Below are 13,469 nucleotides of genomic sequence, written 5' to 3'. Positions count from 1 at the left end.
CCCACTTCGATACATGACTAAAAACAAATACAGTGTCATACCTCCATGTCCCATTTTGTTACTTACCCTACAATTTTATGGTTTATTAACCCGCCGGTTCTTTTAATATTTTGCATGTGATATTATTTACAAATGTTCACATTTAATTTCGTCGATATTTTTTGTTTAACATTTTACTGACTGCATGGGTGTTTATCAGCTTGGAGAAGGGTTTTTATCGCTTGTAAATATCATAAGCTTTTTAACCCATTTGTGTACTTTCATATGTGTGTAATTATACCATGTAATATTTTAAATAGATCTAAAATAAATGGATGGTATTTCCAGGCTTCCCCACCTCATTCTGGTAATTTTGTGAAAGCATCTGTCAGCGACAAGAAAAAATTCTTTGAAAATGCAATGGAAGAAAGCCACAAACCGTCGCCAAAGCCAGGTAAGCAGCCAAAACATTACTACTTATTACTGGACTAATGTTACAATACCTTCGAATATTTCTATGTTTCTTTACCATAATATATCTTAATTCGATGGAAAAAAGTTATAGAAAAATACTTCAAATATTTAACTTTTATTATTATAAAGGTGTCAAAGGTACCACTAGCCATAACTCAACTTTACCCCTCAGAGAAAGTGTTCACATTCCTGTCAGCGGATGAGGTGGAGAAATTGAAGCAAGAAGAGGAGAGAAAGATGGCGTCCCTGTCTCGCGCGGAGCTCCGCTCGTGGTCCCCGGGCGAGGACCGCGCCAGCGGAGACAGCGACCGCGATGACGATGAGCCACACGAGAATGGCCATAGGTAATTATGCCTATAAATGTGCGGGTAAAGTCTAAAGCGGATCGACCGTACAGAACGTCGGGATCTGCGATTTGCTATGAGTTGTCATATCAACGTGTAGTGTGTCGCAGATGTGTTGATCAAGTGAACGCATTTCTATAGGAATTGGTAAAAAGCTAGTAATCCCGACAGCTGTATAAATGTATAGGTATTAACAAAATTCAAGCGATCGGACTTTAGTATTTAGCCTTTTATTTTGAGGACTGACTGTGTGACTCTACTTAACCGGTTTCTATCTGACCTTTCACTCCGACGGGAAAGCCGTATTTATAGGTTGTTAAGTCACTGTAGTCTTGTGGGTCACCGGCTTGCTGCGCCGGAGAGCGCCGGTTCGAACCTCGATACCGGTTGGCTCGGCCATTATAGACGTTGGTCTAACAGAAAGCTCGGTGACGTGAATATTTAGTTCATCTTGCGTTGATTGTACCTCTGACTACCCCAATTGGGAGCTTATGTTGTTGTGTTATATAGGTTGGGTCATGATGTTTTACGGTTCCGTTGCAGTGCACCATCCGGCGGAGGAGTGAGTCCGTCGGCCAAGTCGTCCCGGCGGCGCGCGGGCGCGGGCGCGGGCGAGCCCGAGGACGCCGCCTCGCGCGCCGCGCGCCGCGCCGCTTGGAGGGCCGCGCGCCTGCGCTCGCTCGAACAAGTTCGTACTCATATCATACAGGAACGAATAGGGTGGTCTCAAACTAGTCAAGTAAAAAGTTGTATGAAAAAGCAACATGTGACGTCATAGAAAAGCGTGATACAATTTCGGATTTATTATTACGCTTGTCTTGATTAAAATTCATAAATAAGTAAAATAGGAAAGAAGTAATGTTTATCGTTAGTTTAAGATTTGTCTTTATTTAGTAATCAGAATTTCATAATTTATCTTGAACCTAGTACACGACCCAATTCCTTCGAAACTACGTTGAACGAATAATATCAATAAAATTATGTCTTTACAGGAAGCGTTAGAGTCAGCTAAAACTATAAAGAGTATGGTGGGTCCAGCTGAGGACATTATAGGCGAAGTACCGTCGAGAGAGAAGTCACCGTCCGAGGTAAATATGCCATCTGACAATGCAGCCCGATAGATCCATTGAATGTCTAAACCTACTAAGCAACCAGTTCTCCAGATGGAATAAATAACAGTACCTACAAAAAATATAGTATCTTTAGCAATACAACGCCGTAATAGTCTCTCGGTGATTTCTTTTGCAACACTGTTTAAAAAAGTCCTTTAATTATAAGTTTATTTCTTCCATCCTAGTTTTAGAATGTGTTGTCATAATCCAATAATAATTAGGTAAATGTTGTGTCAGTAACCTATTTATAACATCGAATGGTCATTAACACTCATGACTGGTGTTTCATACATCTCGTGGACTTGAATACAGAAATCTGTCCACGTTTTTTTTTTATAAAAGATACATTTATATACTTCATTATGCATTATCACAGAATAATACATCCATCACTATTTCTTTTATACTTCAGTCTGATACAACTTGCTGCAGTGGTAAACTTGTTGACTAAAACTAACCTTTGTTTGTCTATGTTTGATGTGGGTGGGGATCATGTCGCCTGGCATAATGTCTGTCCATATGGGGTGTGAATGTCAAATTGGCTTTACAAATTATAGAAATGGCCCCTACCACGTATCGCGTTACGTACAAAACCGGGGCCGATTCTGGCCGTGAAGGAGAAGGAAAAATTGTTAGACGAGCGAATTACTCTACGCACCGAGGAGTTTGTTTGCCCGACCACCGGCGAGACTAAAGTGCGAACCGTCGAGTACATTGAAAAAGTGATTGAGAAAGAGGTACGGCCCGCGACTGTACATTGCTATTAATATACCAGCCGCTGTACACAAGCAACGCCGTATCGTGTGTGGTTTTGTTTTTATTATTATAACTTTTTTGTATATCTTACAACGGTGCTAATTCCTTTAGACACCATCTTATTTTATTTTAAGTAATAACTGTTATTTTTTATCCGCCGAAATGGGAAGGGACGGATGATTGACGGCTGTTAATTGTAAAATGAGTGAATCAATGAATAACCCGGGCGAATCAAATAAGTATCTCTCTGGTATGCAACCCGTTTGACGTGTGCTGTCAATTTAATTCTATCGGGTTATTAGCCAATGTATTTTTTTTTTTTAATTTAGAGGGTTGTTTTAGATTTCTGCCTAAAATTTATTGACTGTGTTACATAAATTTTATGGCTATCGATTACCCGTCCGTTTCCTTTTCGGAGAATAAGAAAATGACAAGTTTAACTTAAAATAAAATTAGGTGGTGTGTACTGAAATCAGCACCAATATACGCTTAGCTTTCTACGTGCAATTCTTACGACTTGACTGCGACTGACTGAATACGTTTTGTACATCTAGTGAACATTTTAGACTCAAACGTTTCACAATCACGATTGTTAGACCGAAACAACGACTTTGAATAAACAGTTTGACAGACAGCTTAGTTTCGTGTAAAAACACTGTCATTGATAATACTTTCTGGGCAAAATAAACGCACAGTTTTCCTCAGCACAAACTGTGAAACACCATAATGGAGGTAGATAGAAATGTAGATAAACACGGTAGTGACTCACACGGACTAACACTAAATAATTATCATACTAACGCTTACACAAATGTTATTAGTGTCATTTAAATATACCACATTATTACGTAACCGATAAACGATATGTATGTATAGATGTGACTTGAAATGGGAGACATTCTAGGCTACGTTGCTTAAAAACAATATAGACGGCGCTGTAAAGATTTTCCCTCGTTTAACCCTTTCACGAGCAGAGACTATGGGTCATTGATGGTTCATAATAGATAGTATGACACCTTGGAATCGGAACGTCATTAGACGTTCTGTCCTTGAAAATGTTAACATTATAATTTCATAGATAACAGACATAATATGCATCTGTTATCTTTGCTTTTGGGTATGAATATTACACCCAGGCACAATTGCATCTTCCATCCATTATTATTTAGATAAAAATAAAGAGAAGCAACACAATTCTATGTATAATGTGATCCAAATATCAATCAACAATTAAATATGTACCCATGTATACGGTCACGAGCATTAATATGTATACACTTTGGTACCATGTCACATTACCTTTTTTGACAAATTGAACTGTCTCACTAAATGTCAAATATGTGTAACGCCTGCCGCGTTTTACTACTGAGTGTAATTGCTCTTGTTTTTCTGTTAGGAACTATCAAAAAGTTATCATTGAAAACACTTAAAAACTACTGCTTAAAACTAAAATATTATTACATAAATAAACATATACTAATTAATTTAACAAAACATATCTATTTACAAAATAATTCCGTTAATATTGTACGACTTTAATAATTATCACATTGCGTAGGTAGCCGTACCTACATTCCACAGCCGAGCCGTTACTCTTCCGGTCGGATGTTCGACACAATCCTTCTGCCTTTGTAGCGAGAACACCTCGATTACTCGTATATTTTTTAAATACGTTTTTTTACTAATTTTGTCTACGATATAATAATTTATAGTGTTGTGTTATCCCCATTAATTGGGTTTCACCCTTCGAGTTCTACAACCGCAGGACCCACTACCGGTCCTGTACTTACCTCTACCGCTTCACCTTTCGGGTTCTACAACCCGCTGGATCCACTTTCGGTCCTGTACTTACCCCACCGTTTCTGCTGCCCTGCTGCGCGCGCCGGTGTACCCCGTGTCGTCGTGGGAAGAGTTACAGGGAAGTGGTAGTTTTCCTACTGCACCAAGGGTGCTCAGCCAGTATCAAATTACCTGCGACCCAGAGATCCGATCTATGTACTTGCTAGGGATTTAATGTCAATAAACTTGGTTTTATTTCTATATACCGTTTTATTTACCCTAGTAAGTACAACCTATTTGATTCGCGTGATAGAAGTGACAATGGCGCCCAACTAAGGAAATACTGAGCTGAGTATCCTTTTTGCTGGTTTTGGCATTTTTGGTCATCTTTGGTGTTGGTCTGATTATTTTGTCTAGCTTTAAGTGAATTGTAACTACAACTTTTGTGTGCTGTGGTTGCTTTGTGGGAATACCTTACTATTTCTCTTTCAAGGTGATTGCATACAATTAAAAACTCAAAATCGAACCTACCACATCGCACAGAAGGAAAACTTTGATTTTGCACTGCCAACCTCTGTCTATCCCTGTGTTTTAATTGTTGTGTACTTTTGATAGTAGCATTTGTTTTCTTGTTATTTTCCTTCTGCCGTTTGTTGTGTTTTAGTTATTAAGACTTCAGGTACTTGCAACACTTACTCAAAAAATAACTATTCAACTAAACTAATTACAATTTAAACATAAAGTAATAGAGATGTCTCGTCCAATTAAATATTTATCACTTCAGAAAGATGAACTCCTTTATGAAGAGGTACATGGCATGTCAAGGATATTAAACTTACAAACTATTCTAAATAATTATATCTAAACTTTTACCTAACTAAAATAAAACTTTCTATATTTACAAAACTTCCTTGCTGGGATGGAAGTGAGAGAAAAACATAGAATCCCCCAGCTGCTTACTAATTCTCGAGCAGACTGTAAGAGTCAGTCAAGAGATTGATGTGTAATACCATCAAACGCCTTAGGCCTGCCAAAAACTTAAATCTTGAGCATGGCATGCGTCTTCTAATATCTTCTAATATTCTCTAAAAATACCTTACATACTACCTTAAAAAAAAAAAAAAAACTAAAACTACACTTACTAAAACTATACTAAAAAATCCAAAACTAGCCTAAAACAATGTCTTACTTACTAAAACTACCTACCGTCTTAAATATATTTACTTATATATAGTATTTCTAATTTTTTTTTTACAAAAAAAAAATATTGAATCTCCAGGCCCTACCCCTAGGACATTCTATTTATTTTATCTTCGGCCCTACCCCGAAGATAAGAAAATTATACTATAAAAAGAAAAAAAAAAACGGTTACCTTAAATCTCCTATTGATTACGTGTGAGTACTAAGCTGCGGTTAAAAGTCTAGTACTCTTTTTGGAAAGGACGCAGTCACTTAAAACGAAATAAGATAACTGTTTGTGTGTGAAAGGGATGAAAGAAAGTAGGGGGGTGAATGGAAGGGTTGAAATGAATGTGTACCACGTAATTTTTAGAATGGTCAATAGTAAGAAGGACAGACTAGCTTACATTTTAGTCAGCGGATTTTCTTAGCGAAAATCCTACCCAAAAAAGGGGGGTATGTAACGCCTGCCGCGTTTTACTACTGAGTGTAATTGCTCTTGTTTTTCTGTTAGGAACTATCAAAAAGTTATCATTGAAAACACTTAAAAACTACTGCTTAAAACTAAAATATTATTACATAAATAAACATATACTAATTAATTTAACAAAACATATCTATTTACAAAATAATTCCGTTAATATTGTACGACTTTAATAATTATCACATTGCGTAGGTAGCCGTACCTACATTCCACAGCCGAGCCGTTACTCTTCCGGTCGGATGTTCGACACAATCCTTCTGCCTTTGTAGCGAGAACACCTCGATTACTCGTATATTTTTTAAATACGTTTTTTTACTAATTTTGTCTACGATATAATAATTTATAGTGTTGTGTTATCCCCATTAATTGGGTTTCACCCTTCGAGTTCTACAACCGCAGGACCCACTACCGGTCCTGTACTTACCTCTACCGCTTCACCTTTCGGGTTCTACAACCCGCTGGATCCACTTTCGGTCCTGTACTTACCCCACCGTTTCTGCTGCCCTGCTGCGCGCGCCGGTGTACCCCGTGTCGTCGTGGGAAGAGTTACAGGGAAGTGGTAGTTTTCCTACTGCACCAAGGGTGCTCAGCCAGTATCAAATTACCTGCGACCCAGAGATCCGATCTATGTACTTGCTAGGGATTTAATGTCAATAAACTTGGTTTTATTTCTATATACCGTTTTATTTACCCTAGTAAGTACAACCTATTTGATTCGCGTGATAAGAACGTGACATATGTTAGTGCGACAGAGTCCTAAAGTGGGTACATTATATTGCTTATGACTGTATGAGAAAATAAGTCATTAACACGTTAAACCTCGACAGCGCCATCTATATTATAGAATAGAATAGTTTATTTTTGGGGAACTTAGCCTAGAAAGTTCCTCATTGTAATCAGTATTATCCACAAATAGTTGCTGAACCCAGGTCTATTTTGGTGGACTGCGACACCCATCTCGTATATTTGTATGTTGTTTCTTCTTGGGTTTTAATGTTGTTGTAACACAACATAACATCACGCCTGTATCCCGAAGGGGTAGGCAGAGGTGTGTAATGTTCTTTTAAATAGTGGAAATGTATATGTGTGTCGAATGTGTCCAAAATATACTTTATTATTACTGTATATTATTTATTACATTTTAAATTTCCCTCAATGTTATTAGTATGTATAGTATGTACCCATTGTTATTTATCCTGTCCTGTATACAAGCATTTTGAAATGTATCACGTCACGTGTGTTGCATGAAACTGAGGCATGGCATGCTAACATGTTGTGTATGATTTGTCAGACGATACCCGGATTCTAGAGACGGATATGCACACCGAAAACAATGGTTTGTTCCGTTTCTTGTTTTGGTTTTGTTCGTTTTATGCTTTCAGTATGCTGCACTGTAATGTACTAACGCTTTAAGACGCTACTGTGTAAACTAACGTAGTCTATACTGTTAAAACGTTTAAAATTTTGTTTGTGATTAACATAATTTGTTTAAAGATGGTCTATATGACCATAAAAATATCAAATACTTTTTTTTGGGAATCATTAGTTTTGCCAGATTCATTTCCACAGCATTGGTTGGCCCATAAACATGGCTCATTTAAAAGTAAAATCTCATTATACAGTTTACATCACGATTAAATTCTTAATCAATGCATTGTTTTATCGTGAAACTAACGTAAAACTGGTGCAGGTGGAGACGACGCAGGAGAAGATAATATCATTGGAGTTGACGACCAGTCCGAGCAGCGAGACTGCGCCGAGCGAGTTAGACGAGGCGGGCGCGAGCCTCGGCGAGGGCGAGGGCTCCGGCGAGCACTCGCTGCAGCCCGACATCGTGCAGGTCGTCAACCCGCTGCTGGACGGCGGCGCGGGGCTCGTCACCGCCATCCCCGTGGGCCCCGCCGACCGGCTCACCGCCTACACCCACCACACCGACTAAACCACCCGCACATCTCCGTTCCCATTCCCCCACACCCATGACGAAACTATTTATTTTTAAAACCCCCGACTCGACACAAACGACCGAACTCGATTGTAGATTTCTTCAACGAAACGAGGGCGAATCGAACGAGTTTCCATTGTATTATAAACTGTGATAATAAGTTTAGAATTCCACCGACTTTGAAACGGACGATTTGAAGAAATCCACTACCGAGACCCGCTTCAAAGTGGCATTTTATTCTGATCACAATTTTATTTTTCTATTATTATTTTGCGACGGAGATTTTTAGATTTATAATAGGTGTTACTGTCTATTTTGATAGAGAATATTCTTGAAATACTTTACGTATTTAATTTTAAATATTTTTCATTCCGTGCAAGTTTTTAATGTTTGACTGAATGTTGATGCTGTACCTGCTAAGTGGAAACCGTAGAATGTGATTGGATAATATCGTAGGTTAGTTGGAGGTGTGTAAGAATACGTATTATAGGTGTACATACCATCGAGGAGGGCGCATTACGAGCGCGGGCGGCCGCGAGCCGCGAGTTGCGCCGGCGTTTACATGTTGGTATTCTGGCATCACATTTCACTTACAACATCCTCCTATACGTGGTCATGATTTCATAATATTACTTAGTATAAAATATACTTAAAATTTTATTTGTGCATTGTTATTATTCATGCAGTATTTTGTGTTCGCTGACGTACTTGTATTTTTAACTTATGTTTTAGTTTTACTCTTCGTATGTGGTGCCTTAATTTCTCAAATGGATTTATTCAATGTTATTATTATTACTATCAGTCAGTTTCAATAAATTTATGTTTTAAATTTTCAATTAATTTATGGTAGGTACTTGTAGTCGTTTGCCGATGGTGATGAAAAATGCATTTGCTTTAGAAGGACTAGTTGGAAGTTATAATCAAACTGTTTTATAATGTAATTCATTAATCTCAAAAGTGTATATTTTCGCTGAGGATTGTATCAAACTGTCATAGTATTAATATTTAATGGAAGAAGTATCGCGATGAAAGTTGTGCTGAATGAAAGAATGATTTTCTAAGTGTGTCCTTTATACCTTTCTAAGGCTCTTTAGCAGTATGTGAATTGTAAACTAATGAAAATATTGTATGTTTGTCCCAATTAAATGGTTTAATATATATTTTAATAAAATTATTTCTTTCTTTTATTTCACTGACTCTTGGAAACGAGCATTATAGGTATATAAAGTTTATTTAAGACTAAATCATTAATATAGTGAACACAATTTAAACTACCTCTACCTAAGAAGAACAAAAAACATCTTAAAAATAAGTAACGAATAACATTACGACTAAAATGACGCCGTTTATTTCTTGGGTGCGATGATGCCCTCCAGTTGTGCCTGAAAAATGAAGAAATATAAATAATTGAAAGTCCCATATTATAATAAGCAACGATTTGAAATCGGTTATGACAAAATGACAAATACAGAAATGTGCATGGGAGATGATAGAAATAAAATGAATCTTCGTGTAACGGAAGCATCGGCCAATGACCGTACGACTTATCCACGAGTAGATAGCTTTCACTGATCTATTATAGTCATCACTAATTCAAGAGCAACGCTCTTATTAGTGTAGCATTCTCCATGGTACTTTTTTTGGGAAAAATAGGGCAGTGGTTTCCTTCTTGCCTGTCTGTCTGTTATAGTCTTCGATATAATTAGCACCGCGCGGAACTCGTGCCGCCTGCGCTGAGTTTCAGCTGTAGCCTGTGACACTGTGCAACTTTCCTGGACTGCTTTTTCCTCGGTGAACGAAAATAAACATGGAAAAGTCTCTTTATGCTCGCTGCAGTTGATTACTAACGCCAAAACTCACACAAAATTAAACACACTGTAACAAAGTAGTCGAAAACTAAAATTAAAAAAAAGTTAATGTTATTGATTTTATGTCGCTATTTGTCTGTTTTTAGCTAAAAAGTTGACATACCTACCGGCAAGTAAAGGCGCGCGCCTATTTATACCTTTAAACCCACAGCAATACAAGGCAGTATAATTTTTAACCCCCCTTTTCGCTGCGTCATTTTTGAACAACGATGCTTCCATATTTATTTTCGTGTACCGTTTTTACTATTTTGCATTTTAAAAGGCAGGAAGACTGCATTGTAACTAGATATTTCTGGGTACAAAATGTCCGGGCGCTTACCTTCAACTGTGCGTTGGTCTTCTTCAACGCTAACAGTTCCTCCTGGTGTCGCTTCTCCTCGGCGGCGCGCAGCTCGGCCGCGCGCCGTTCCAGTTGCTCCGTCTTCTGCTTCAGTTCTGAACACAACTTCTCCAGCGATGATCTGTCCGCTTCTAGCTTGGCTACTTGGTCCATCAGGTCCGACTTACCTTGCTCCGACTACGGAAAATATTTTATACGATAAATAGGAAATTGTAAAACCGTGGTAGCTCTGTTCGAAGAATAGAGTAAGGTCACAGGTTTGAATTTCAACAGAAAGCCAATGATTTTCGAATACATGTTTGGATCTCAAATGTTTGTGCTCAGCTATGAAGGAAAACATTGTGAGGAAACCCTCACACCTGATAAATGTGTTTCCCAGTTTAGGCCTGTGTTGGATTCGAACCTGCGACCTCAAAGTGAGAGGCAAGCGTTCTACTAACTACCACGGCCTGTGTCCTTTCTATACGTTGTAGGTATTATTGTTTATGATCAGAGCAGACTAGCCTCCACAAACAAATGCATACAAAACATCAATGCTGCCCTACTTCTAAAGACATTGGAGTAACAACCAGCAACTTGGTGTGGGTTTAATTACGCATGTATTTTGTTTTTTCATTGACCTGTAACGCTTTCCTCATGCCAAATGCGATGGAACTGCAGTACAGGGTCTGATACGCTTCCATGGTGATCCTCGCTTCGTCGCGTACCCTTAGCAGGAGGAGACCCCTTTCACCGCAGTTTATTGTCACCTAATAATAATACACAAATTAGATATTTGAGAGATATTACAATATTTCGAATCACAACCAGGCTATGTTGCCACATCGGTACCTACTGGGAGGCCCCTTTTTATTATTAATAGATTCGCTTTTGACCACAACCGTACCTCAGACTACTCGAATTAGGATATATTCGTAAGCTTATATTATATTATGTTGCAGAAACAGTATAGCAGGACATTTTATTTCTTGGCCATATAAGGAATGAGGATACGAAGCTTGGTGCAGTGATTGTTTATATTTTAATGATATAGACCTGTCGTATAAGTTCATCGAAACACTGCGTGTAGAGCTGGCGTCGCACGGGACAGATGCCGGTCTCCCGCGCCTGCCGCTGCTGCAGGCGCGTGTCCAACATCTCTTGTAGGTTTATCACGTCTAACCTCGTCGCTGGAGTTGAGGAAATCTACAGGAAAATAATAGAAGAGTAACATAATTTTGACAAGTTTATAAAGAACTGGCTGTTAGTGTTACCCGTGTCTTCCTTCGCCTGAAACCATTAGAGAAGTTTCAAACCCCCTTACGGGTAGAATTTCGTAAAATGAACCTACGTCCTAAAAGGAACCAACCTAAGCAACCCTACTACTTAGTACTTGTAGTTTCTGAGATTTTGTGATGACAGAGTCAGTCAGTGACCTTTCACTTTTTTTTATACATAGATGTGCTTAGATTGCATTTTACAATGAGTAACGCATGGCAGTTTCGAAATGTATAGGCCTATTAATGCAACTTTCCCAAACATCTTCAACTTATTTCAGACACTTTATTTCAATTATTCAAATAATGGTAGATATATGGTGTGCGGTATTGATTCAACAGAATTCGAAATCTGGTGCCTTAATAAAAATTATGGAGAGTTGTTAATCGATTGACTCACTTCAATTGGAATAGCGTAGGTAGGCCTTATACTTCAACAATCAGTAAACTATATAAAAGAAGCTGAATGTTATTACTTACTAGTATGAATAAGGACTTACCTTTTGTGTCCATATCTGTCCTTCTTCTTCCCATTCTTTGGGCGGCAGAATAGCGTTTAGAATTTCTTCGGTTTCTCGTTTGGCTTCTGTCGGGATACATGGTTGTGCTGATACGTTGGAACTTGGAGCCACCTGGATTTATTCAATGAGCATAACTACTTGTATGTACTTGTTCGGGGTTTTAAGTGACATCGTAACGAATACTGAGAGGGATGATTCAACTCATTATTCTGAGTTAATATCAAGTGGAATTTTCCATTGCATACTGTATACTTTAACTGCAATGATATCAGTAGCCAACCTAAATTACTCACACGTAAATGGCGATGAATGCTTTGGTTGTCTTTCGTTACAAGCTCACCTATATTTGTCGTACTAATCCTATACTTCATAGGTTTTTTAAGTTTAGATATTGTACAGAATAGGTTTATGGGCGACCATGTGCTCATAACTATGACCTTAAGCCAGAGTCCTCACATTGTAGGTACTTGCTGTAGCAAATGACTGAGTAACAGAAAAGTTTAGCAGCATAGGAACGTGCGATGAGATGTTGACAGGTGTGGTTCAACCCTCAAATGCAAACTGTGACTGCAACTTGTCAACTGGTGGCGTGTGGCCCTACTAGGCGGGTTGAGCCAGCCTCTAGATTCTGGTTATGATGATTATGGTTTAAAATAAATAAACTGATGATACTTACAGGTCTCTCTGCTTGTTTAGTAACCAACACAGGGTTATCATAACGAACTAGCGTGTCCTCGGCAGAGACCGGTGCCCTTTCAGCCATGGTTGGTTTATTTAATCCCTAAACTACTGTGTAATTTACTCGATTGCAGTATTCTGATTCAGTCAATATTGAAGTGACAATCACAGCATAAACAATAACAAGATCGCCATAGCAATGGCATGGCAACCTGTTTGATTTGCAAATAGACTGATCAATAGATAATTTTAGTAGTTGGATTCAATATTTATTTATAAGAAGATTTGTATTACTTTGAATTGTAATGAACGCATAGTAACATTTATTATACATCAATGAAAGCTTTTGATAATAAAAATCATGATATTATATATCATTAAAACAAATAGCACAATCATAATTTGGTCTACCTACCTAGCTAAGTGTAGTTTTGCGCATCATTAGATAATATTATGGATATAGGAATAAGGGTTAAATAACAAAACTATTCAAAACATAACGGGCTCTGTGGTCCAGTGGTTGAGCGTTGGGCTCACGATCCGGAGGTCCCGGGGTCGAATACCGGTGGGGACATATCACACTTTGTGATCCCTAGTTTGGTTAGGACATTTCAGGCTGATCACCAGCTTGTCCGAAAGTAAGATCATCCGTGCTTCCGAAGGCACGATAAGCCGTTGGTCCCGGTTACTACTTACTGATGTGAGTAATCGTTACATGAGCCATGTCACGGAACTTTGGGGGCTCAATAATAACCCT

At 38.3% G+C, this 13,469-nt stretch overlaps 2 protein-coding genes across 15 annotated transcripts in view; one reads left to right on the top strand and one right to left on the bottom strand.

The window, feature by feature from the left end:
* Positions 1-9,223, top strand: part of LOC126370455 (protein lap4) — an 89,411-nt gene extending 80,188 nt beyond the window's left edge. For 11 of the 14 annotated variants that reach the window (XM_050015293.1, XM_050015294.1, XM_050015302.1 and 8 more), the window contains 6 exons: positions 328-433; positions 626-797; positions 1,341-1,485; positions 1,790-1,885; positions 2,467-2,646; positions 7,798-9,223. In XM_050015293.1, the coding sequence (XP_049871250.1) occupies positions 328-433; positions 626-797; positions 1,341-1,485; positions 1,790-1,885; positions 2,467-2,646; positions 7,798-8,046 (948 nt within the window). In that variant the 3' untranslated portion in view covers positions 8,047-9,223. Of the gene's footprint in view, positions 1-327; positions 434-625; positions 798-1,340; positions 1,486-1,789; positions 1,886-2,466; positions 2,647-7,398; positions 7,444-7,797 lie in introns of all 14 variants that reach the window. The other 3 variants (XM_050015296.1, XM_050015303.1, XM_050015295.1) reach the window with 3 other exon arrangements.
* A 172-nt stretch (positions 9,224-9,395) lies between these two features.
* LOC126370485 (putative inner dynein arm light chain, axonemal) lies at positions 9,396-12,797 on the bottom strand. Its single transcript, XM_050015363.1, has 6 exons — positions 12,711-12,797; positions 12,014-12,145; positions 11,293-11,442; positions 10,878-11,006; positions 10,237-10,434; positions 9,396-9,431 (listed from the first exon to the last, which is right to left on the bottom strand). The coding sequence occupies exons 1-6, from the start codon at positions 12,795-12,797 to the stop codon at positions 9,396-9,398; spliced, it is 732 nt and encodes a 243-aa protein (XP_049871320.1).
* Between the last annotated feature and the right edge of the window lie 672 nt (positions 12,798-13,469).

Source organism: Pectinophora gossypiella, chromosome 10, assembly GCF_024362695.1.
Source record: "Pectinophora gossypiella chromosome 10, ilPecGoss1.1, whole genome shotgun sequence".
NCBI lineage: Eukaryota > Metazoa > Arthropoda > Insecta > Lepidoptera > Gelechiidae > Pectinophora > Pectinophora gossypiella.
This window is presented reverse-complemented; position numbering and strand designations above follow the sequence as displayed.